This window comes from Sapajus apella, unplaced genomic scaffold (genome assembly GCF_009761245.1).
Source record: "Sapajus apella isolate SASKATOON/1434 unplaced genomic scaffold, GSC_monkey_1.0 scaffold107, whole genome shotgun sequence".
NCBI classification, from domain to species: Eukaryota; Metazoa; Chordata; class Mammalia; order Primates; family Cebidae; genus Sapajus; species Sapajus apella.
Window position 1 is genome coordinate 2693541 of NW_022437047.1, and position 26564 is coordinate 2720104.

At 49.5% G+C, this 26564-nt stretch overlaps 1 protein-coding gene across 3 annotated transcripts in view; it reads right to left on the reverse strand.

The window, feature by feature from the left end:
• The window catches only part of ANXA11 (annexin A11), a 51351-nt gene that overhangs the window by 10407 nt on the left and 14380 nt on the right, over window positions 1-26564 (reverse strand). For all 3 annotated transcript variants that reach the window (XM_032259237.1, XM_032259235.1, XM_032259236.1), the window contains exons 2-6: window positions 6616-6678; window positions 4571-4683; window positions 2643-3038; window positions 624-711; window positions 284-378 (exon numbers count right to left, since the gene is read on the reverse strand). In XM_032259237.1, coding sequence (XP_032115128.1) covers window positions 284-378; window positions 624-711; window positions 2643-3038; window positions 4571-4683; window positions 6616-6670 — 747 coding nt within the window. In that variant the 5' untranslated portion in view covers window positions 6671-6678. The remainder of the gene's footprint in view (window positions 1-283; window positions 379-623; window positions 712-2642; window positions 3039-4570; window positions 4684-6615; window positions 6679-26564) is intronic.

Sequence of the window (26564 nt, forward strand, 5' to 3'; positions counted from 1 at the left end):
GTGGCCACAACCTCAGTGAGTTGTGGCTGAGCCAGGGCTAGACCCCAGGGCTAGACATCTGGAGCCTCTCAGCAAACTTCCGTACCCTGTGGACTCGTTTCTCCCTCAGGGCATCCTTTACCTCCAATGCTGCCACCAGCTGGGTGGGCAGAAGGAAATGCCCTCCTGCTCTTTACTGTCCATCTGGGAGACTTGGGCCCACCCAAGGAAAAGCAGGGGTGAGCAGGACTCTGCTGAGCTGAGGACACGCCTCACTGTCCCCTGCCCCCACGCCGCAGCTCACCTTGCCATAAGCCGTCTTGAAGGACAGGATGATCTGCTGCCGCTGCTTGTTGGAGCGACTCCCCAGGCAGTCGATGATGGCCTGCTCATCCGTGCCTGGAGGAAGAGGCGACGGGGGTGGCTGGGGTGGGGGTCGTGAGGATGTTCTGCAGCTGAGCCTTCCCTGGCCTGTGTCCCCCAACTCTTCTGGGCATCCCAGCTGCACCCCCATATCCACCTTCTCTTTTATTACCACTGAGGCCAGGTCTGCATCCCCTGGCTATCCCAGCCCACAGAGCCACTGTGAAACTGCCTGGGGAATGGGCAGCAGGGCAGGATTTGAGCCACCCAGGGTCTCTCACCGAAGCCTTTCATGGCCTTCCGCAGCACCTCAGCATCTCGCAGGGGATCAAAGCTGGGAGCATCGGTGATGGTGCCTCTGTTTCCAAACTAATCAGACAAACAGTCACAGGTAAGATGACAAGCACGCCGCCTTCCCCAGATGCGAGACTGTTCCGCCCCCAGACTCTGGGAATAGCCCTGTCTCTAAGAGTTGGGATATCCGAAGGTGCCCACAGCCAACAACACAGAAGACTCTATGCCGAGTCTGCCTAACTTGACTGTTATTTGGCCTCGTGTTCTGGTACTGGAGCTTCTTCCTGGCTCCAGCGGCTGGGAGCCCACCTACAGCTGAGTCCTGACGCTGAAAATCTGCCCCAGTGCCCAGGTCCTCCAGGGCTTGGGGATCAGACTTCTGAGGAAGGGCAGGCCTCAGGAGCAGGGGCTGCAGCCTCTCTCATCAATGCCTGGCCTCCACAGCACAGGTGAGCACACGTGAGTACTCCTAACAGGGCTGGCTAGCCCACATTTCCCCTCTGGTGGATGTAGTGTCCAGCCTCCACAACTGTGCATGGCACCCCGACCACCTCTTGATCTAGCACTGGTTCCCTGGCACTGTGCTCTAGACTACCACCTCCAGACCCTGGCAGCTGCACAACCCAGCAAACTTGAACTTGAACTTTCCAGGCTAAACTGTCTCCCAGTGGACTGTCTTCCTAGGGGCTGGTACAAACTGGTTATAACACAATTATGGGAACAGCCCAGGGAAAAGATAATGGAGGGAGTCTGGAGGATGGCACAGGGTGGGGGAACATGTAGGTGTGGAAGGGAAGGAGGAAAGGAGACTCTCTGTCTAAAAATAGTCATCAAGCACATAACCAACCCCTGAGCTGGCTGGTTGGGCCATATAACCATGACAATGAATTCTAGGTTCTGCAACCATGAACCGTTCTCCAAAATGAGCCAAGATCAACCCTGGAGAAACTGCCAACATTTTCCCTACCCAAAGGCAATTTTAAGAATCCTCCAAAACCTGTCTGTAGGGGCGAATATCAAGGGGACCAAGAGAGTTGTTGGGCACAAAGCCTTGAGACGGGTGGCCCAGGCAGTTCTTACAAAACACACAGCCCAGACAGTAAATGACAGAGGAATGAGGAACACTCGATGGGGCGTTCTGACCCAACTCCCATGTGCAGCCTCTCATCACACTGGGAGAAACGGGGCAGCTCCCTCGGGTCTTAAGCAACACAACCCAGAGGTGGGAAGGTGGGGTGTCTGCAAGAAGGTGATGCTCTTTGTTTTTCTGTTATTTATTTATTTTTTTTTTGAGACAAAATCTCACTCGGTCGCCAGGCACCAGGCTGGAGTGCAGTGGTGCGATCTCGGCTCACTGTAACCTCCGCCTCCCGGATTCAAGCAATTCTCCTGCCTCAGCCTCCTGAGCAGCTGGGACTACAGGCATGCACCACCACGCTCAGCTAATTTTTGTAAATTTTTGTATTTTTAGTAGAGATGGGGTTTCACCATGTTGGCCAGGATGATCTCCATCTCTTGACCTCGTGATCCACCCACCTCAGCCTCCCAAAATGCTGGGATTACAGGCGTGAGCCACCGTGCCTGGCCCGTTTTCTGTTTTTTTTTTTTTTTAAAGACAGGGTCTTGCTCTGTTACCTAGGCTGGAGTGCAATGGCGTGATCTCGGCTCACTGCAACCTCTGTCTCCTGAGCTCAGGTGATCCTCCCACCTCAGCCTCCTGAGGCACACACCACCATGCCCAGCTAATTTTTTCCTATTTTTAGTAGAGATGGGCTTTCACCATGTTACCCAGGTTGGTCTTGAACTCCTGGGCTCAAGCAGTCTGCCCACCTCAGCTTCCCAAAGTGTTGGGACAACAGGCATGAGCCACTGCACCCAGCCGACACTAAAAAAGAGGTTGCAGCTGGAGGCCTGTGCCTTTCCCTGTCTCCCCATCTACTGGGCTATGTGTCTCCAGCCTTTGGGGCCCAGGCCTGGACGGAGGGAGGCAGTAGGCTGACACTTACCTGGGTTGGGGGCACAGCAGGGGTGACGGTCCCAGACCCTGAGTATCCTGGGTAGCTTGGCACTGGCTGCTGCTGCTGCTGCCCAGGAAGTGGCATTGGAGGCTGACCGGGGTAGGTTGCTGGTGGCTGCCCAGGGTAGGCCCCTGGGGGCTGCTGTCCAGGGGGTGGCATGGGCTGGCCCGGCACAGGGGCCCCTGGGTATGGTGGATATGAGGGCATCCCGGAGGGTGGGTTTCCTCCTGGGGGTGGATACATCCCATAGGGAGGAACAGGCTGCTGGGCAGGAGGGGGTTGCCCAAAGCCCCCAGGAGGCACTGGTGGATAGCCAGCTCCAGGGGCCCCAGGGTATAGGTTGGGCATGTTGGCTCCTCCAAACGTCCCAGACATGTTGGCCGCCTGCAAGGACACAAAGCAGGGCCTGAGGCCACCAGGCCCTGCTGCACTCTGTCCCTCCACCCTTTTACATTCTTTAGCCAAGTCAGTCCTCACAGCGTCTCCACTTGTGGAGTATGAAGTATCGTTATACCCATTTCATAGACCATAGAATGAGTTTACTTGCTCAAAGCTAGACAGTCAGTAAACAATTCGGCTGGATCCAAACCAGAGATCCTCACTCCCTTCTGCAGGGGAGATGCCTTCCCTCTCCACATAGCTGTTCCTCCCATCCCAGACCACCTGGGTGAAGGTTAAGAGCTCACTGCCCAAGAAGGTGCATGGGTCCCCTATGCAGGCTTGGGGCATCCCCATCACATCAGCCTGCTACCTACAGACACCTCTGGCAGGCGTACTCAGGTGAATTGGTACTCGCCAGGAATAAAAGCCTAAATCCTTAGGATGGATGGCCTCCTACACCCTGCAAGAGCGGGACTCCCAGACTTCATTTCTCATCTCACACCCTCGCCTTTCCACTTTAGCCACACTGGCCTCTCCTCACTCTCCTCAAGCACCTCAGGCCCCCTGGCACCTCAGGGCACTGGCGTTCCCCAGACATCCATACAGTACTTCTTTCCCCTGCTGCAGCTCTTTGCTCAAACATCCTCTTTTCAGCAAGACCCACCCTACCACCAACTTAAAATCATTATCCCTACATCACCCCCACCCCCACCCCCACTGCTAACCCCTTTACCCTGCTCATCTTGTTCCCATGGCACCTACACTTTCAATAACATCACATCATTGACTTGAGTTACTGCCTGCCTCTTCCCCATAGAAGATAAATGCAGCATGGCCGAGATTTTTGTTTGTTTTATTCACATATTCCCAGGGCCTAGATCTGGGCCTGGCACAAATTAAGGTGTGTATTGGTTACATCATTTTCTCTAAGCATCTGCTTTAGACCATAAAATGTATTACTTTAAAAGCAAAACAATACATTTAAAAAGTAGCATGTCTGCCCAAGATACCTGCCACACACCCACCCAGGCCTAACCAGAAGAACCCTGCATATGTACACCTACCTGCACACGCAAGGACATGAATGTGGATACTCACACCCAGCGCATGCGTGCACACTCACGCACACACCCTCACCACCCTCCCATCAGTGTGGATACTCACACCCAGCGCGTGCGTGCACATTCACGCACACACCCTCACCACCCTCCCATCAATGTGGACACTAACACCCAGCACATGCATGCATACTCATGCACATGCCCTCACCACCCTCCCAGTCCTAACCCCGCAGTGCTGAAAGGGACCTGCGAGATCATCTGGTCCATTGCACTTCCCTTTCCCTCATTTTACAGATGGGGAAAGTGAGACCCAGTGAGGGGCAGAGAGCAAGCGGAAGAAGTCTGATGAAAACCCTGTTCTAAGGAGCAGCTCAACACACTGCATACCACAGCAACATACACGTAGAGCCCCGGAGGCCAGCAGTTTTGATTCCTCTGGCCCCAGGGCCGCCTCAGCAGGAGGGCTGGACTCACCATTCCCGAGAGGTAGTCCGGGTTGAACTGCCCCGCATAGTTGGCCACGTTATCCAGCCCGATAGGGGGCACGCTGGGTGGAGGGTAGGTAGCACCTCCCCAGGCACCACCACCTGAAAGCAACACCAAGCCCTTTAGCCCCCTGCCCGTCCCCCACCACAAGGGGAAAGGCAGAGATGCGAGCTCCCAGGTGGTCAGGGAGGTCTAGCAAAGCCTCACGCCTTGGGACACCACAGACCACATGAAAACACCAGGAGGAAAGTCTCCCCTTATCCCACTGGCAGAGGAGGGGAAACCTTCCTCTCTTCCCAAGGAGGAAGGTGGAGTTCCCCAAACACTCCCAAGACCCTCTGTAGAGTCTTAAGGAGGTTGGGAGGGCCCAGGCAGGCTCTGCCCTCCCAAGTTCACCATCATGGAGCCGGAGGACACACAAGGACAGACTGTTGTGGGAGACACCACGCTGAGCCCACGACAGAGGTGACCACAGGGAGCTCTGAGATTTTAGTAACATGAAGGCACTGGTGGGAGGGGTTTGGCTGTTTGCTATGTCTGTAAACGGCAGGGAGAAGCAGGATAAGAGGCTGGACGGAGACGACGCTGGGTCATGATAACACATATACCAGTCCACAAGAGGACAGGAGGAAACAGAGACAGAAAGCCCCTCTGAAACCAGCAGGACCGGCATGTGCCCTGGGGCAGGGCTTTCACCCTCACCCTTGTGAGGCTTGTTTCCTCAGCTGACAAATGGGCTAATGAGGAGTGTATGGCTGGACTGCGGTGATGAGGACTCAGGTAACGCCTGTAGGGCTCAGCTGGGGGCCCGAGGGGCATTCATATATGACGCGGTCACTGAGACTGACATCATCATGTGGCCTCTGGCCTGTTAGATGCTTTCCTGTCCATGGGAGCTTCAGATCGGCTCTTCAGCCCTAGGGCTCCAGACCCTCCAGGAAGAACCTTCCCTAAATCTCCTGTCTCCTCCTCTCTTGCTGCTCAGAGGCTGCTCAGCTGTGCTAGCGAAGGTGTCAGTGGCAGGACCCAGTGGGCAGGATTTTTACTAGAGAGAGGGGACCAAGGTCAGTGCCAGCCAACCTGGGATGGGCTTGTTCAGAGGGCAGTGGCCTAGCTCAGCCCCTAACATGCCCTGGGACAGTGGCTGGGCCACCTCCCAGTCTGGGCCTGCTCTTTACCTGCTGAATGGGAGGGAAGGTAAATGGCCTGCAGGCCAGGGATGCTCAGACCACAGAACCTCAGCTCCAAGGAAATGAATAATGCCTGGGGGTCCCCTGGGGTGAGGGGCAGCGGCTCAGGCACCCTCAGGATGACCAGGCTTGGAATGGCCCTTTTCTCCCTTTGGTCCCATGAACCCTCATATTTCCTTTCCGACTGTGGGGACCAAATCTCATTTGAGGAAAACCAAAAGGGGCCAGAGCCAGAGAAGATGGCTTCTACGTGTGACCACCCACAGCTCCTGCAGCCACAGGGAGGGAGTGACCTTTGACCCTTAGCATCTGCCTCTACTTCCTCTCTTGGCGAGGGGGATCTCATTGCTGCAAGCCCACACACCTTGAGCAGAAAGTAGGAGAGGTGGCAAGGGGCAACCATCACCTAGCAATGCTTTGGAGGGCACCGCATCAGAGGCTCTGCCTGCCTATCTCATCAGTATGCAGAACCCCTAATGAGGGAGAAATCCTTGAAGCAATTTTGCAGAGAAGAAAACGGAGTCTCAAAGTGACAGCATTTGCTCACTGTTACCAGTGACTAAGGCAAGAGCCCAGCCCTGGGCCTGGTCCAGGATTTTCTGGAGCCAGTTTCAAACCCAGGCCTCCCATGGCTCTAGCATCATGCTCTTCTCCAGCCCCTGCCCCACTGGCTGTCCCTCCACTCCGTTGTCCTGTCCTCCCCTCCCCTGCTGGGCTGGGCTGTGAGGGGAGAAGGGAGTGAGGAGGGGAGGAGGGACTGAGGAAACTGCTGTTCTCCCTTCTCTACTCCCGGCCACTGTACAAAGGCAGCATTCACTCTCCTCCCCACCCAGACCCTCTTACCTGGTGCAGCTGGCGGGTAGCCGCCTGGGGGCGGGGGATAGCCGGGGTAGCTCATGGTGAGATCTGGAAGAGAAGAGGAAAGCACACTCAGGCTCTGCCTGGATGCCCCTGCAGGCCTGTGGGAGCCATCTTCTCAAGGGAGCAGCCACCACCACAACCAGGGCCCAGCAGGAGAAGCTGCTGCATCCGCCCTGCTTGTCCCAGCAGTTCACTGTCTGCTGCTGGCGCCTCCAGCTAGGAACAGTACCCACCAGCATACTGCCTGACATCTGGGCCTGGGCCACACCCCCAGCCCCACCCACAGTGACAGAGTTCACTGCCAGGAGCCTGTTTTCTTGAAAGCCCCTCTCACTGAAGCTTTGCTCCTGCCTTTGCTGACAAGGGTGCAGTGCGTCTCTGGGCCTGCTCTCCAACCTCAGAGCTAGAGGCACACTGCCTCATCCTCAGGGCTCCAGGTCTGTCTATTTATCTTCCTGTGTCCTTATTGCCATCCCTTCAGCAACAGGGGAAGCCAGAGGCCCCTGTCTTCCTTCATTTTCCAACCTCTGGTTCATCAGGCAAGGGAAGCTAGTAAGGTATAGAAGCTTCATTCTTAGAAGCAAGGGCCCTCAGGAGGTTCATCTGATGCAAGGTGGAGAACCAGGGAAAATGAGGCACCACCACCCTGTTTCCGCAGCAGACGCTGCTAAGAGAAGTAAGTGATTTGCAGATCTGTCTGGAAAGAAAGAAGAGAGGCCTGGACAGGTGCCAGGTGAGACACCTGCTCTCACAGAGTCTCTCTGAACACAGATCCCTTGGTAATGTCCCATGCCACCTAAACCGTGAAGAGGGACACAAATCTGCTGTGACAACAGCCACATTGTGCAACCTGCCTGCTTTTGCAAATAGCAGCTGCTGCGGTTTGCAGAGACACCCAATGGCAAATGACAGGCGGGTGTGTGAGGAAACCTGAGGCTCCCTCAACAATCACACCGGCTTGTCTCGGATGAGCAGTTTCTTCTGACACACTGGGTGTCACGCTGCAATGCACATCACAATCACCTGATGGGATTGTTAAAACACATTGCTGGGCTCCACCACCAAGAGTTTCTGAGACAGTAGAACCAGCATTTGCATTCTGAACAAGTTTCCAGGTGATGTTACTGGTGCAGGGAACCCACTTTGAAGACCACTGTTCTGGCCACGCTATCCAACTACAAGATTCTAGGTGCCCTTCATATTTACCTTGAAAACTGGGCATGTTAGATTTTGTTTATTTTGAGACAGTGTCTCACTCTGTCACCCAGGCTGGAGTGCAGTGGCACAGTCATGGCTCACTGCAGCCTTGACCTCCTGGGCTCAGGTAATCCTTCCACCTTAGCCTCCTAAGGACATGTGCCACCGTACCCTGCTAATTTTTTTGGGGGGTGGGGGGGCAAGAGTTTATTATGTTGGCCAGGCTGGTACATGCTGGTTTTTTTTTTAATTTTTTATTTATTTTTATTTTTTTGAGACAGGGCCTCACTCTGTAACCTAGGCTGGAGTGCAATGGTGTGATCTTGCCTTGCTGCAACCTCTGCCTCCTGGGTTCAAGTGATTCTTCTGCCTCAGCTTCCCAAGTAGCTGAGATTACAGGCACCTGCCACCATGCCTGGCTAATTTTTGTATTTTTAGTAGAGACAGATTTTTACTATGTTGGCCAGGCTGATCTCGAACTCCTGACCTCAGGTGATTTGCCTGCCTCAGCCTCCAAAAGTGTCAAGATTATAGGCATGAGCCACTGCACCCGGTCTATTTTTATTTTTTAGACAGGGTCTCACTCTACCACCCAGGCTGGAGTGCAATGGTATGATCTCAGCTCACTGTAACCTCCGCCTCCTGGGTTCAAGCGATTCTCATGCCTCAGCCTCCTGAGTAGCTGGAACGACAGGTGGGCACAACCATGCCTGGCTAATTTTTGTATTTTTATAGAGATGAGATTTCACCATGTTGGCCAGGCTGTTCTGAACTCCTGGCCTCAAGTGATCTGCCCGCCTCGGCCTCCTACAGTGCTGGGACTGCAGGCATGAGCCACTGCACCCAGCCTACATGCTGTTTTTAAGGAAGCTAAAGAACTTCCTTAAGGTGCCACTGGTCCCCACAGGGCAGGCCTGGTTTTCAGCCCTATGGGTGTGGCCATTTGTTTGGGTCAGTGGGTCCAGAGGTGACTGTAGACAAAGCACTATGGCTTTGGAGAGAGCTGGAATTGGCTCTCGGTAGTGTGGACCGAGGACCCAGTCCTTGCACAGCTTTCAGTCTCTTGGAGCCCCTAAGCACGAGGTGGATGAGGTCCCTGGTGGCATCACCTTCAGAGACGGTGTGACTCATGTCCCTACGGCTGGGTGAGCTGGCTGCCAGTACAGAGCCCTCCCCGTCCTGACCCCAGACTGACCCTTCTGCCCAGACTCTGCCAAACTCTCAGACCTCACTGGTGAGGAGGCAACCTGGCAGATGTGAATGACCAGTGGGCCAGGAACCTTCTAACAGGAGGAACTGCCCGCAGGTGAGCAGGGAGAGCCAGGATGGTGTCTCTACCGCCTTCCTCTCTGGAGACACCACTAGGCAGGACCTCTAAGCACCAAAGACACTCTCCACTCCTGGCCTACTCCCAGAAGAATGAAGTCAAAATCCCCATCCACAGCCAGGCCAGGGAAAAAAACCAAGAAACAAAAGCTGGATACCACCCTGTTCCTTACACCAAGTAAATTCCAGCCAGGCAAAAGATTTCAATGAAAGAAGTAGCCCCAAGAACCAAAGGCATAAAATAAAATTTCAGCATAATAAGAAACAAATTTTAAAAAATAAAGATGGGAAAAAAAACTTAGGAAAAAAGTTTTACTAATATAAGAAGAAAAAGATCAATAACCACTAGAGAAACTGTCAAATGATGTGAACAGATCTGGCAGTTATAGAAAAGGAGCAGAAGATGTTCACCTTCACCAACGTGTAAGGGAATCACGAATTAAAAATACACAGGCACAGTGGCTCATGCCTGTAATCCCAGCACTTTGTGAGGCAAAGGTGGGTGGATCACCTGAGGTCAGGAGTTCGAGACCAGTTGGGCCAACATGATGAAACCCTGTCTCTACTAAAAATACCAAAATTAGCTGGGTGTGGTGGCAGGTGCCTGTAATCCCAGCTACTCAGGAGGCTGAGGCAGGAGAATGGCTGGAACCTGGGAGGCAGAGGTTGCAGTGAGCCAAGATTGCACCACTGCACTCCAGCCTGGGTGACAGCGTGAGACTCCATCTCAAAATTAAAATTAAAATTAAAAAATACAGAGATGTAAAATTTAAAATGACACACCCTTTGACGCAGCAACTCTACTTCTAGAAGTGTCTTTCCCAGACACACAACTGTGTGAAATGTCATACAGACATGCATTTTACTACAACATTATCTGTAACAACTCCTAAACTTCCACCAATGAGGCTGGTTCAGTAAACCACAACAGATCCAACAATGGATACTCTGTAGCTATTTCTGGAATTAGCCAGCTCTATATATGGAAAGATGAAATGACCACCATTATTAATCAAGGTACGCTACTGTGTATGCACTAAGCTAATAAAAAACTCAGAAACATACAAATTAAGTGGTTCCTGTGTGTATATCTGCACACATCCTAGCAAATGACACACAAGAAACTAGCTACCACTAGCTGTCTCTGGAGAGGAAAGCTGGGGCTAGAAAATGAGGCTTCCGGTTTAGATCTGTGCCCTCTGCATTTCTGCCACATGCATCTATTGCCCATTAAAAAATAACTTTTAAAAAGGCCCAATTCAGGTGCAGACTTCTGAGCTCACTTGAGGCCGCTCTTCCGGCCCCCAAAGTCCTGGATGCTCTTCCAAGACTAAAAGAACACACACAGGGTCCATTCCGTTCCAGGCAGCCTTGGCAGACCTAGAGGGCCCGCAAGCAAGCCTTGATGGCGCTCATGGGGCTCATTCTTGGGGTGGCTTTTAAGGGAGTTCCCAGCAGGAGTCAAAATCTGCCTCCTGGCTAGGAGCTTTGCCCTGCAGGGTCCCACAAGGCAGGTTGACCCCACTGCGAACTGTGGTCCTGCACCCCGGGTCTTTCCCTCTCCCCAAGACACACTTCTAGTCCTTCCTTCTTAGAATAGCCTCATTTTCCCCTACCATTCTCTGCCTGAAATAGTTTCAAGTCTGCTCCCCACTCTTTTTTTTTTTTTGAGACGGAGTTTCACTGTGTCACCCAGGCTGGAGTGCAGTGGTGCGATCTTGGCTCACTGCAACCTCCGCCTCCTGGGTGGAAGCAATTCTCCTGCCGCAGCCACCCAAGTAACTGGGACTACAGGCACCTGCCACAATGCTGGGCTTAGTTTTGTATTTTTTAGTAAAGACAGGGTTTCACCATGATGGCCAGACTGGTCTTGAACTCCTGACCTCAGGTGATCTGCCTGCCTCAGCCTTCGAAAGTGTTGGGATTATAGGCGTGAGCCACCGCACCTGGCCTGCTCCCCACTCTTCTCTTTCTCTTTTGGTTTTTTTCAGAACCAAAGGCCCCAGGTATGGTTTGAAGAGCACAGGGCAAGGCCGTCATCTCCCTCCAGTGGATGCTACTCCCCACCTCCCTGAACTGGTACACATGGTTTCCCAGGCCATGGAGACATCATGCAGGTTCCTGTGAAATTTCTCCCTTGGGTTCTGCCATTGCTCCAGTCTGCTGAGACCTTCTGGGATTCTGCCCAACATCAAACATTTTTCCCTCTCTCAGCTTTGTTTTACATCCACAGATGCAATAAGCATGGCATTTGTGTTCTGCCAAGTAACCATGACAAAAGGGCCAACGAGGGACACTGCAGAACTGTCACACTCAGAACTCCCTAGCTCAACATCAAACACTGAGCGCCATGTGGATGCAGGCATTTAACCAGCTCTCTCCCAACTCACTCTGCCACCACCCAGTACACATGCACAAGTGAGTGTTCTAGCACACCCACTCTGAAGAGGGCCTGTTTACCTGCCTAATTACCCCAGGAGAAAAGCACCATGTAGTCCAATAGCCTGGGGTGACCTTCAGGTAGATACAGGCTCCCAGTACCGACCAGTCTCCCCGCAGCTGTCCACGTTCTAGGAGGCTAGAGGCTGCAGGATCAGCACACAGCTCTCTGACTCACAGAAGCAGCATTCTCCTCCTCCTTTTCTTTGAAAATTAAGAAATCTGTTCATGGTCCAGTCTTCTGGTCACTTTGGCCTCTGCATTTTTTCAAAAAAGCCCACCGTGAGGGGCTGTCCTTGGAGGGGTTGTTCCTGGCACCCCAGGGCTGCCATATCTGGGCTTGGCAGGACTTCCAAGGCCCTCATGTCCCCTTCCTTAGCCTGCCCAACCCCCACTCTCCACGACAGAGGCAGCACAGTGAACTATATATAATCCAGCAGATCTGCTCTCTCTCTCTCTGGCATCCATGAGAATCACACCTTCTGCACTGACCAATGCCTCTCTCCTCCTTTCCTTGCATGGAGCAAGGGGCATGCTTCACACTGCTGGTGCAATTCTGATGGCCAGGGCAGGTCCCCCGCTCTACACCTGCTTCTGATCATGGCCCTCTGACACGGGGACTCACTGGAGAAGGCCTGCACACAGCAGGCAGCCAGCCCCCTTAGGGATTGCCCCAATTCTTGGAAACCTGTCTCTGGGGAACTTTTGGCCGCTGGTGCTGCCTCTTAGGGGTAGCCTGCAGCACAAACCCTGCCCTTCCGTCCTCACTATGACCATCCAGCTGCAGCTGTGCACCTGATTTCATCCAGCTGCGGCCCTCTCCAGTTAAATCAGTGCTTCTGGAAAACAGTCACCTATAGGACTTGTTAAAACCCAGATTTCTGGGCCCCACCTCCGGAACCTCTGAATCAGTGTCTCTGGGGCAGGGCCCAAGAAGCTGCGTTTCCAACGGCTGTCCGATGCTGCTGCTGCTGCCCGGCTGCAGGCCATACTGCCTCATCACGCATGAGAATCACCTGGAGAACTCGCTAACAATGCTAATGCTGGGCCCCCATATTCTGGGTCTCTGAACCTAGGATAGGCCTGGGAGTCTGAAGTGCAAACAAGCATACATACCCCCCAATCCCAGTAATTCTGATGTAACTGGTTCTGTGGTCCACACTCTAGGAAACACCCTTTTCTTTAAGGTATTAGACACTCTCTAGCTTATCGATCTCACTCTTTGCTAAGGTTGGATTTGTATCCCTGCCCAAGCTGTAGGCTGTAATTACAATACAATCCGATTGTCATCCCCAGCGTTGGAGGTGGGGCCAGGTAGGAGGTGACAGGATCATGGGGGTTGGTTTCCCTCTTTGGTGCTGTTCTCATGAGAGAGTTCTGGTGAGATCTGCTTGTTTAAAAGTGTGTAGCACCTCCTCCCTGCACCTCTTTTCCTCCTGCTCCAGCCAGGTATGGCCTGCCTGCTGCATGACTGTAAGTTTCCTGAAGCCTCCCCAAGCAGATGCCAGCGTCATGCTTTCTCTTACCTGGAGAGCTCACTAAAAATGCTGGTCCCTTGGCTCTCATATTCTGGGCCCTTCAACCTGGGATAGGCCCAGCCGTAGAACTGTGAGCCCATTCAACCTCTTTTCTTTATAAATTACCCAGTTTCAGAGATTTCTTTATAGTGGTGTGAGAATGGAATAATACACTCTTCCTCACAATAGTAAGCTCTAGGGACAGGCACTAGACCTAGGCATCCCTCCACCACCTGCAGTTACATGGCAGATGCACCTGACCACAAGCACTTAACTTAAGCACACCCAGAACGACTCTACAGTCTAAGAAGAATGTGTGATCAGAGTTCTGAGCTAAGGAACTGTGGCCAACCTGGAGACCCATTCCTTACCTATAAGGAACATCTGAACGCCTAAGCCATTCCATGGAATGCAGGCCATACAGGAAATCAAGGTTCTTTGTTCTGCATTAAATGAAGGTTGCCAGGTGGAGGTGGTTAGGAAGGAGGCTGCTAAATGAAAATGCCAAACGAAATGCTTTTTACAATCAGCAGTGATCCTTCCATCCAGCCTGTCGCCAGTGGACCGCCCCCTATGTAAGTGCCCTCAATAAGCCCTATGCCTCGTTCACTGGCTCTGGACCTCTCAAACATGGTGCCATCCCTACTAAAGTCGACAGGAGTCTGGCATGACAGCACTGCATCAGAAGCCGGCCTCAAAGCATTCGGTGGATGCCGAAAGCACAGGGCAGCTATCTGGGGGTGCAGCTATCTGGGGGTGCAGCTATCTGGGGGTGCTTCTCAGGGACTGCACAAGGGCCTGTTCCCTAAAGCTGTGTTATGTATATGAAAGTATACCATTCGATTTCACAGGCTCTAAAAGAGCACTGGCTGGAGTCCCCTAACAAGAATCTAGAAATGCTACATTGGGACAGGAGTCAAAACTGCCAGAGCAAGAAGAGCCTCACTGCCCCCACTCAGCCATCCCCTACCACAAAGGGAAGCCTCACTGTGTCTCTACCCAACAATGCGAGGTAGAGATATGGGCTCCAGCCACCAGCAAGGCTACAACATGCATTTGCTGGTGTCCTCCCTGACTTCAGGAACACAGAGGGAAAGGAGAGGTGGCTGGTGTCAGTGCCATGCCTGGGACTCTGGACTGTCCTCCCCAGAGGGACAGCACAGGGCTCATTTGGGAACAGAGGCTATACCAGGCTAACACTGAGAGGCAAAGGCCTGGAAACATCATCTCAGGCCAGAAGTCACACAGCAGTGACACCCCTCTGCCCCTCAGAGCCTAGCAGCAAACCAATCAGGCCTGGATTAGAGCAGATGCTTTCGTGGGGTGGTTTTCCACTGACTGTCCCCAGCCTGGTGGAAGGAATATTCATTTTTATATTAGTTGTTTTTAACATTAGATCCTTAACCTGTTTTTACACACACACACACACACACACACACACACACACACACACACACACACATTTATTTACTTATTTAAAAAAATACTTTCTCCATAAAGTTGCATCCATAAAATTTAAATATATTGTTGCTATGGTTTCAATGTGTCCCCCAAAGTTCATGCACTGTGAGCTTAATGGCTGATACAACAGTTCTGAGAGGCGGGACATTTAAGAAGCTCTGCCTCATGAATGGATTAACGTGTTATGGAGGAAGTAGGCTCCTGACCACCAGTGGGTTTGTTACAAAAGTATAACACGCTCTCTCTTTCCCTCTTCTTCTCTCACCCATGTGATATCCTCTGCCATGTTATGAAGCAGCAAGAAGGTCCTTGCCAGACGCAGCCTCACAATCTTCCCAGCCTTCAGAACTGTGAGCTAAATAAGCTTCTGTTGCTTATCAATTACTCCGTCCATAATATTTTGTTAGAGCAGCACAAAATGAGCTAAGACAATAGTTTAAACCATGCAGCTCCAATAATCCCTACTGATATATTCTTTAAAATGAAAAGATGAGGCAGGGTGCAGTGGCTCACGTCTGTAATCCCAGCAGTTTGGGAGGCTGAGGCAGACAGATCATTTGAGCTCAGGAGTTGAGACCAGCTTGGGCAACATAGTGAGACCTTGTCTTTACAAAAATAAAATACAAAAATATTAGCTGGGCATCATGGCATTGGACTGTGGTCCCAGCTACTCAGGAGGCTGAAGCAGGAGAATCATTTGAGCCTGGGAGGTGGAGGTTGCAGTGAGTCCAGATCACACCATTGCACTGCAGTCTGGGTGATGGGAGTGAAACCCTATCTCAAAAAAATAAATAAAATAAAATGAAAGGAAGAAAAAACAAGCCATAGAATGGGAGAAAATAATTGCAAAAGACATATCTGATAAAGGGACTATTATCCAAAATACACAAAGAACTCTCAAATCTGAACAAGAAAACCTTACGACTTAAAAAATAGGCAAAAGACCTGAACAGACACTTCACCGAACAAATATACAGGTGGCAAATAACCATATGAAAAGATGATCAACATGTCATTAATAAACTGCAAATGAAAACAATGAGATACCACTATACACCTATTAGAATGGCCAAAATCCAAAACACTGATAACACCAAATGCTGGTGAGGATACAGAGCAATGGGAACTTTCATTCATCGCTGGAGGGAATGTAAAATGGTACAGCCACTTTGGAAGACAGTTTGGCAGTTTCTTAGAAAACTAACATAGTTTTACCAATGATCCAGCATCACGCTCTTGGTTTTTACCCAAATGAGTTGAAAACTTCTGCCCACACACAAAACCAGCTTATGGATATTCACAGCAGTGTTATTCAAAATTGCCAACAATTTGGAAGCACCTAAGACGTCCTTTACTAGGTACTGATAAACTGGTACATCCAGACAATGGAATATTATTCAGTGCAAAAAAGAAATGAGCTATCAAGCCATGAAAAGACATGGATAAATGCATATTAAATGCATATGACAAAGTGAAATATGCCAATCCGAAAAAGTTACACACTATATGATTCTAACTCTGATATTCTGGAGGAATCAAAACTATGGTGTTGGGGTTCACTTGGGGTGGTTGGCAATATATTAGGGAAAGTTATAAGATTATAGCCTCAAACCTTTTGGAAGGCCGAAAGGTTTTAATGGAACAGGTTGAAGGCAGCCAGTTCTTACGTTAGAACTTTAAGTCACAGGATAAAGGTTAGCATAATAAAAGCTTCCCCAGGTAAGTCTGTTTACCCCACATTCCTTTTTCCCTACACTAATTTGTTTGCTCATGTAAACTTTGTGCTGGATGGCCCCCTCAGGGGGATGTCAAAAGGAAATAAGGGAAATTACCCAATAATGGTGTTTATTCTGGGCCCGGGAATTAAGACCTTTTATCATTCATAAAACCACTCTTTTAACCATGTTAATTATCCACATGTATGTTGACTTAGAACCTCTGTTATTAAATGTATACTGAATAAATGCAAGGAAGGACAGGGAGTTGTGGTTGGTTAGCTGCAATCGCCCTCTGAAAGTAGTTGATGACCATCCCTAGCCCACTAGACTCACACTGTACTTTGGTGTGTATGAGTGTATTTCATTCATCTGTCATTGAATCAGGGTCTGCAGGACAGACCTCTGCAAGTGGTGATTGAGGTCTCAGGTGGTGACCCCAACATGATACTTGTCACAGCTGGCACCCAAACAGGGACACTGACGTGATCAACGTCTCAGGTGGTGACCCCAACGTGACCAAGGTCTCACTACGGTGACAGCAAAAAGATGAGTAGTTGCCAGAGGTCGAGGGAGGAAAGAATTAATAGGTGGAGCAAGGAATTGTAGGGCAGTAAAACTATTCTGTGTGGTACTGTAATAATGGATACATGTCATTACACATTAGCCAAAACCCAGAGATAATTCAACACCAACAGCAAATCCTAATGTAAGCTATGGACTTGAGGTGGTAGTGACGTGTCAATGTTGCTTCCCTTTTTGTAACAATATAACCACTGTGGGGGGGGGGCGTGTGGGGGGGGAGGGAAACAGGGAAACTCTGCAGTTTCCCCTTAATTTTGCTGTAAATCTATAACTGCTCTAAAAACTAAATTTTATTTAAAAAAATAAAAGGAATACAAGCACACTGTAGGGAAATTCAAACAGAACAGAAACACACAAAATGAAAAGCAAGTCATTCTTCCCTCTATCCTTGTACACAAAGGTCACCACCAAGCAGTTTCCGACGTATAGTTCAAGACACACAAATACACACACAGAAATGTATAATACATGTGTATATTATATATTTACATAAAAGATAAATGTATATGTATATGTGTTTAGTTTATATATGCTCAGATATATGTATAATTTTTTTTTTTGCTTTAAGTTCTGGGATACATGTGTAGAACATGCATGTTTGTCACATAGGTATACATGTGCCATGGTAGTTTACTGCACCTACCATCCTGTTATCTAGGTTTTGAACCCTGCATGCATTAGGTATTTGTCCTAATGCTCTCCCTCCCCTTCTCCTCCACCCCCCATATATGTACAACTTTTTTAAAGAGGAAAGAAACTGATGCATCTGCAAACTCTTCAGCAGAAAGCTCAGCTCTGGTTAAGTAATGGCTCATGTGATAACGTGATGTAAGAAATACACATCTGGCAGTGTTGTGGGACTGAGCCCTTTAACCTACCAGGTCTGCAGTGAGTGACTCCAGTTGGGGTCAGAATTGAGCTGCACTATGGACACCCAGTTGGCGTCAGAGAATTGGTCAGTGTGGGGGAAAAACCACACATCTGGCAAAGGGTGAAGTACTGAGAGTTTTGCTTGGAGTTTTCCTTCTCAATTCACATTCTGACCTGGTGCCCCTGCTGGCATGCACTGGGGAAATGGAGACTTAGCTAGCCTGAGCTGGTCTGAGTGGCTCACAACCTCCACACACTGCCATGCGAGCGGCTAGGCACTCGTCCGTCCCAGGTCACTGGGCAGGAGAGAGGGAGGCAGCAGCCTAGAGCAAGGTGCCAATAAGAGCCTGGAGCCCAGAACTCAAGATGGAAGGTCCAAGACAAGGCAGAAACATCTACTATGGTAGCCCTGTTCCAAGGATCTCAGCCAGCGACCTGAGGCCAGGCCTCCTCTTCCAGACCTCACTTGTTCCATGGACAAAACCAGGGGCATCCCTTTTTGAAGTTCTTCCTTCCTCTGAGATCTTAGGATTTCTGAAGGGGCCTCTCTCAGCTTTCACCCCAAATCCTAGACTTACAGACTCACAAAATGTCCATATTGGAAGGGATCATGTTCTAACTCCCTCAGTTTTGTGGCTAAAATACACTAGGGACATGGCTTGCTCAAATCACACGCTGTGGCGGAGAGGGTCTGTGGTAGAGTTTGGCCTGCTGGCAGCTGATGGCAAAACCTGACACTCCCTCACAGTGCTGCATCGCAAAACCTATGCTGCTTCCATCCAAGCTGGACTGGCTTCACTGGTGGTCCCAGTGGGTCCTTCCCTTGGCCACCTACTTGAAGACCCCTCCTCCAAGGGCAAAAGGAGACAGTGCAATAAGCATGCCTTAAACAAGGGTCTGCCAAGGCCATTCCTCATGGCCAGAAGGTTCCAAAAACCCTCCGTGCATCAGCTCACAGTTCCCCATAGCTATGATGATGAGGGAAAGCAGACAGAGCCCAAACTCTGCCCCACACACCCCTTCAGTAGCAGGAGCTGGCCCCGGCAGACCATGTACCTAACTGTGGCTGTGGAATTCCATGGAGTGAGCCACACTATTAATCAGTCCATTAACCACAGAGGCGCTGATTAATAATGGTCGACTTTTTTCATAACGTTTTGTTACGGAGCACATATATAAAACAGAACAATTTAATAAACCATCATCCCTCAGCTTCAACAATTATCAAATTAAGACCCATCTTGACTCATCCCACAACCCACCCACTCCCCTGTATTGTTTTTAAGCAAATCCCAGACATCATATATTATTTCATCTGTAACTGTTCATATCTCTAAATATTAGGAACTTTAATATAAATGCATACAGATCCTCCCTGACTTAGGGTGGGGGTTACATCTCAATAAGCCCATCATGAGCTGAAAATGGATTTCAGGCTGGCCACACAGCAGCCCCCAACTTATGATGGTTCCACTTAAGATTTTTCAACTTTACGATGGTGTAAGAGTGGCATACACTCAATAAAAACCATAGTCTCATTGTAACCCCATCATAAGTGGAGGAACTGGTTACATCCTGATAACCCCTTCTTAAAGTGATGTAACCCCATCATAAAGTTGAAAAACTGTAAGTCCAACCATCTTGAGTCAGGGACCGTGTGTGTGTGTGTGTGTGTGAGGGAGAGAGAGAGAGAATGAATATGAGTGTGTGTGTGTGTGTGTGTGTACGCTTATATAACTACAATAGAGCTGGGACTCTTAAGTTGAGATCAGGCTTCTATACCAGCAAAGGACTCAGGTGCGGATTCACATCAGGAAGGGTGCGAGCTTGGAATGAGGGGCACCTGTCAATACAAGACGGCCAGAAAACCAACTTCCCCAGGACTCTTCCAGGACTGCTGAGCTCTACCTAGTGATGATGCTGCCAACCATCTGTGAATGTTGTTTTCCAAAGTCCAAAATGCAGACCCACAGCCTTATTCACCACTGTTACCCCAGTGTCTGGCTAAATGTGCACACTATAAATGAGGCTTGAGTGAAAGAATGGAGGGAGTTCTGGGGCCTAGCCTCCGCTGTGCCAGTTAGTCAGTTTTCTCCTTTACAACCTCTTCCTTCATTGGCTCCTAAGATCATTTGAGTATCAAACAGGATGTATTTGGCCTGCAGGGCAAGGAACCTCATAATGAACACACAAATCTAAGGCTCTCAGCAAGAGCATCACATTCCCACAATATGCAATTGGCCTTCTGTAGGGCAGGGCTCACCTGGAATGTGACAGTCAACTCTGATGACAGCTGAACGACTACAAGTATCCAGAACATACACGCTCCAAACCTTTCCTCCAGGCAAACGTTTCCTCCAGGTCTGTTCATTTGCACTATTAAGTCCGTTTGCTTCTGAACACCTACCATCTACGGCCCCCAAAAGTCTTGCTCAGATCTAACCGGGATGCCCAGGCCCAGCTCAGCCTCACCTAGAAGCAGGCAGTGTGACATGCAGCTCCGTGCTGCCCAGAATGTGTTCTCTGACACCAGCTTAATGTCTTACAAGTTGTGAAGTCAGCAGGTATGTAATTTAAGGAGAGAGAGAGACAGACAAGAGCAAGAGATTAGTTGCCCAAAAAGTAGAGAAAATGCTGACTACTACATATAGTTATATACTGTAACTATACATCCCCTTTCTAGGAAACTGCCAATTTGCAATAGTAACAAAAGCTCTGATAAACCCTGTAACAAAGAAGCCTGCTTAACTCTATCCTCAAATTTCCCAAACTAATTAGGCCATCATAATAGTTACCATTTACTGAATGCTTTTCATGTGCCAGGCACTGTGTTAAGGACTTCACATGCAATCGAACTTTACAACAACTCCGAGACAAATACTACAATTATCCTTCTCACATCAGAAATGAAGACTGAGGGACAGCGAAGCTGTTTAACTCGCCCAAGATTATAGCTACTGAATGGCTGAGCCAGGCAGTCGGCCTCCAAATCCCAGGACTTTACCACTGTACTATACTTCCTCACAGAGTCCACTGGCCCCAGGAACCAGTATTTTAAGGACAGAGATTTAGAAACACTGGTGATGAAATAGCATAAAATTAGGAATCAGGATACCTGGCTTCTACGTCCAGTTTCATTGTATGATCTCAGGTACTTCATTAAAGGCAGTGGGGGACAGTGAGAAGAACATGGACTCTGAAGCCAGACTACCCAGGTTCACATCTCAGTCCTGCTCCCTGTCAGCTATGCCACCTCGACAGTTTACATGACCTTTCTGCACCTCAGTTTTCCCCATCTGTAAAATGGGGATAGTAACAATTTAATTTCAAGTTTGTTCTCATTATATCATGTAACATATCATGATATCCTGTTTCTCCAAAACAAAATAAGAAAGAGAAGACCCTGGGCCATTTGATAACTGAAGGGGGAAGGGAGGGGTGGGAGAGAAACACAGAACTGGGGAGGGCCAGGACAGTGTGAAGAGCGGAGGACAGGAGTGGGGAGCACACTGGCATGGCTGTGTTGGGTTTTCCAGCCTCCCAGTAGAGAAAGCACCAACAGGAAATTGGCACTGTTTTCTTTCCATCCCCTCCACATGCCTGGATGTCTGGGAGCCTGCTCCAAGCTCAGGAGTAGAGGGGGCAGCAGAGGCAAGACTGATAGCGGAGGGTGGCCATGGGTCAGGGGGTTCTGAAAGACCCTCAGAGAAGAAACCTACTGGGAGAGGGACCTGCAGAAGCAGGGCCTCAGCCTGCACAAGCTCCAACCCTTCGGGCACTGGAGCCCATTCTCAGGACCTTCACTGCAGCATGGCACAGATGGCGCCATCTTCTCTCCCCTGCCTGCCTTTCCACACCAGGTCCCTGGTGCTGAGAAGGGGCAGGGGCGAGTGAGGAGGAACTCACTTTCCATATGAGGGAGGCCGAGAGCACACAGCGTCACACACAGGTCTCTCTGTCACACTCCACAGCAGGCTTCCCTGCAAGCCGGGCCACTCCTCTTTGTGGGCAGAGTCCCCTCGGAGGCCTGGCCACACCACACAGGCTCACAGAAGAGCCAACACTTGGTCAAATGCCTAGTCTAGTTCAAAATTTCTGAGGAGTGGAAAGTGGGCAGCAGAGGAAGGTGACAGAGACACAGCATTAATATGTGGCTGCCCTGCAGGCCAGGCTGTGATGGGCACTCAGGTCCTGGAGGACACCAAGATTCTTGCAACAGACACAGTGGCAGTGACAGGAAAAGCCCCCATCCAAGTCCTGACTCCAAAGTGTAGACAGGACCTGCTATAGTTGGAATGCTTCTGTCTCCCCCAAATTCATTATTGAGATCCCAACTCTCAATGTGATGATATTTGGAGGCGGGGCCTCTGGAAGGTTATGAGGTTGGAGCCCTCATGAATGGGATTCACGCCCTTATAAAACAGAGCCCAGGGAGCTCAACCCTTTCCACCATGTGGGGACACAGGGAGAAGGTGCTAGCCTATTTGTGAACCAGAAAGTGGGCCCTCGCCAGACGCTGAGTCTGCTGGCACCTGCATCTTCAACTTCCAGTCTCCAGAACTGTGAGCAGCATGTTTCTGTTGTTTATAAGCCACCCGGTCTATGACATTTTATTACAGCAGCCTGAACAGATTTAGACAGAACCTAAGGACACAGACAGACAGACACACACACACACACACACACACTCACACACGCTCACTCTCAAAAAGGGAAACAGTGGGCTGTGTTTGTAAGTGCAGGTGGTGGGGAGGGGACACAGGTCTCGGTCTTTGCTCACTTCCGCATGGGGAAACCACCCTCAGTCACACTACCTGAGCAGAGGAGCTTCTCCCAGGGTCCGCCTAGGAGAGACGAGCACAACAATGGAAGTGAGCTGATGTCAATCAGTCTCAAGTGCCAGGGTGGCTGAGGCCCCCCGTCGGACCTCCCCTGTTAGTTGTCAAGTCACTCCATTCGCTGCAAAGTCCAACCCAGTTTTTCCCAGAGCTCCTGGGCCCACAGGGATGTGCCACACCCCAAGCCCTGCAGCAGTTACTGTCTACAAGGTAACCCTTCCAGCGGCTCTGCCTGAAAAAAGCAAGGGGAACTCCTTCTCTAAACCCCTCCCTCATCTTGCAGTGTAGGGAAGGGGGAGCTGAGTGGCTCACCCAGGACACGCAGCCTGAGCCTCACTGACATTGACTTTCACAATGTCTACCCCTAGATTCTCGGCAGGTCCTTCTACCGCTCCCGATCACCCTTTCTCTCATACTCTAAACCAGCTCCCCCATCTTTTCACGGCCCACAATCCCCCGTCAGGAGCCGCAAACATCACAGGACAGTCACGAGAGACTTCTCAATTCTGCTGCATGAGTTTTACCACTGCCCACACAGCTCTGATATCATCTTCTAGCACTGCTGCTGGGCCACCGGGGTGGTAAAACTCATGGTTTGGAGTCCAGTGACAATGATTCCATTCTAGCTCTACCTCTTGTTAGCTGTGTGACCCTGGATATACAGATTGGCCTCTCTGAGCCTTTTTCCTCACCTGTAAAAAGAGGAAAAATGATCCATCTCATTATACAGCTGTCAGAATGTAATATTCTGATATATATATATATATATATATATATATATATATATATATAGAGAGAGAGACAAAGGGTATTAGCATGCAGCAGGTACTCAGTTAACTTTAACTTACTCCCTAGGAGACATTAGCCTGAAGCCAAGGTCTGGTTCCTAACGTCACTGCTTGCTGTGTGACCCTCCCTGGGCAACTTAACCTCTCTGAGCCTCCACACTGTCTGCAAAGATCTAATGTGCCCCACCTACCCTTGATTACTATGAGGACTAAAAGTAAAAGAACAGGAACGTGCTTTGTAAAGCCTGACACAGTTATCTTCACTCTGTGGCCAACACACCTAGTGTTGGTCTCTCTCAAGTGGCCAAAGAGGCCAGGCTCTGACATTTGGAGAGGGAGAAAATGGTCATGGATCCTGGGCAGACACTAACCTGGCCAGGTGTCAGGCTATTGCCTCCCAGAGGATCAGCCCAGCCCACACAGTGAGGGGAGTGTCCAGCCAACCCTTAAGGTCCCAGGGCCTCAGGACGATGCTGGTAAGGGAAGGGTACAGGGAGAGTTTTTCAGAGCCTGAAACTCAGCTACCATCAGCTTCCTCGAATAGGTCCCTCAAAGATATCCCCGGAACCTGTGAATGCGTTACTTTACATGGCAAAAGGGAGTGTCCTGATATGATTAAGGTTACCCGCCATGAGATGGGGAGACTAGCCTAGATTATTCAGGTGGGCCCAATCCATTGGGAAAGGTACTTCAAAGCAGAGAGGCTTTGTGGATGGGTTAAAGAGGAAAAGGAAGAATAAGCAGGAGAGAATTCAAGCATGAGAGGGATTGTGCCCAGGGAGGAAAGGAGCCAAGTGCTAAGGAACGCAGATGGCCACTAAAGCTGGAAAGGACAAGGAAGCATTCACCTCTAGGAACTCCAGACACACAACCCTGCCAACACCTTGATTTTAGCAACATGAGATCCAAGAGACCATGAGATAAAACTGTTAAGATAAAAAAAAGGGGGGTGGTAAAATAGTGCAGCCACTATGGAAAACAGCAGGGAGATTCCTCAAAAAATTAAACATAGAATTACCATATGATCCAGCAATCTCACTCATGGGCATACAGGCTGAGTACCCCTCATTCAAAATGTGTGGGATCAGCAGTGTTTCAGATATTCTGGTCTTCAGATGATTTCAGATTTTGGAATTCTGGCATTACACTTACCACTGTGCATCCAAAATCCAAAAATCCAAAATGCTTCGATGAGTGCTTCCTTTGAGCGTCATGTTGCAGCTCAGAAAGTTTCAGATTTTGGAACATTTCAGATTTGTGATAGTCAACCTATATACCCAAAGGAAATGAAAGCAGGGACTCCAGCAGACATTTTTACACCTATGTTCAGAGCAGCCTCATTCACAGTAGTGAAAAGGTGGAAACGACCCAAGTGCCCATGATGGATGAATGGATAAACGAAACAAGGTCTCCACGTAAAAACAGAGTATCATTCAGTCTCAAAACGGAAGAAAGTTCTGATACAAGCTACAACATGGGCAAATCTTGAATATATTATGCTAAAGGAAACAAGCCAGGCACAAAAGAACAAATACTTCTGATTCCACTTATACAAAGTCTCCAAAGTAGTGAAATTCATAAGGACAGAAAGTAGACTGCTGTTGCCAGGGGTCAGGTAAGAGGGAATGGGGAGTTTACATTTCATGAGTACATAGTCAGTTTGGGAAGATGAGAACCTTGTGGAGATGCATGGTAATGACTGTTGTGTAACAAAGAGAATGTATTTTAACACCACTGAACTGCACACCTAACAGTGGGTAAAATGGTAAATTTTATGTTGTGTGTGTATACGTATACACGTGTGTGTGTGTGTGTGTGTGTGTGTGTGTGTGTGTGTATTTTTTTTTTTTGTTTTGAGATGGAGTCTTACTCTGTTGCCCAGGCTGGAGTGCACTGGCATGATCTCAGCTCACTGCAACCTCCGTCTCCCAGGTTCAAGCGATTCCCTGCCTCAGCCTCCCAAGTAGCTGGGATTACAGGCGCCCGTCACCATGCCTGGCTAATTTTTTGTATTTTTAGTAGAGATAGGGTTTCACCATGCTGGCCAGGCTGGTCTTGAACTCCTGACCTCAGGTGATCCACCCACCTTCGCCTCCCAAAGTGCTGAGATTACAGGTGTGAGCCACTGCGCAAGGCTCTGTGTATATTTTTACCACAAAAAAAGTTGCATGGTTTTAAGCCACAAGTTTGTAGTAATTTGTTACAGCAGTAACTGAAAACTAATCTACCGTACACAATGCAGTGGTGAGGGGTTGGGAGATGACGGTCAAAGGGTACAAAATCTCAAGCCGGGCACAATGGTGTAGTCCGTAGTCCCAGCCACTTGGGAGGCTGAAGCAAGAGGATTGCTTGAGCCCAGGGGTTTGAGGCTGCAGAGGGCCTTGATCACACCATGAATAGCCACTGCCCAGATAACATAGCAAGACCCTGTCTCAAAAAAAAAAAAAAAAAAATTCAGTTAAAGAGGAGGAATATGTTGTTTCCTTTGCACAGCATGAAATAGTTAATAATGGAGTACTACACATCTCAAAATTGCTAAGAGAATAAACTTTAAACTTTCTCACCACAAAAAAAAATAAGCATTTAAGGTGATATATTAACTAGTTTGCTTTAATTACTTCATATTGTATTCATAGATTATAACATCACTTTGTACTCCATAAATTTACATAATTATAAATGTTAATTTACAATAAAAAATGTTTAAGGAAAACTATCGGCCAGGCACGGTGGCTCATCCCTGTAACCCCAGCACTTTTGGGAGGCTGAGGTGGGTGGATTACATGAGGTCAGGAGTTTGAGACCAGCCTGGGCAACACAGTGAGACCCCATCTCTATTAAAATACAAAAATTGGCCAGGCACAGTGGCTCATGCCTATAATCCCAGCACTTTGGGAGGCTGAGGCAGGCGAATCACCTGAGGTTAGGAGCTCAAGACCAGCCTGGCCAACATGGTGAAATCCTGTCTCTACTAAAAATACAAAATTAACTGGGCATGATGGCAGGTTACTGTAATTCCAGCTACTGGGGAAGCTGAGGCAGGAGAATCACATGAACCTGGGAGGCAGTGGCTGCAGTGAGCCAAGATCATGCCATTGCACTCCAGCCTGGACAAAAAGAGCAAACCTCTGTCTCAAAAAATAAAAATAAAACCACAAAAATTAGCCAGGCATGGTGGCAAGCACCTGTAATCTC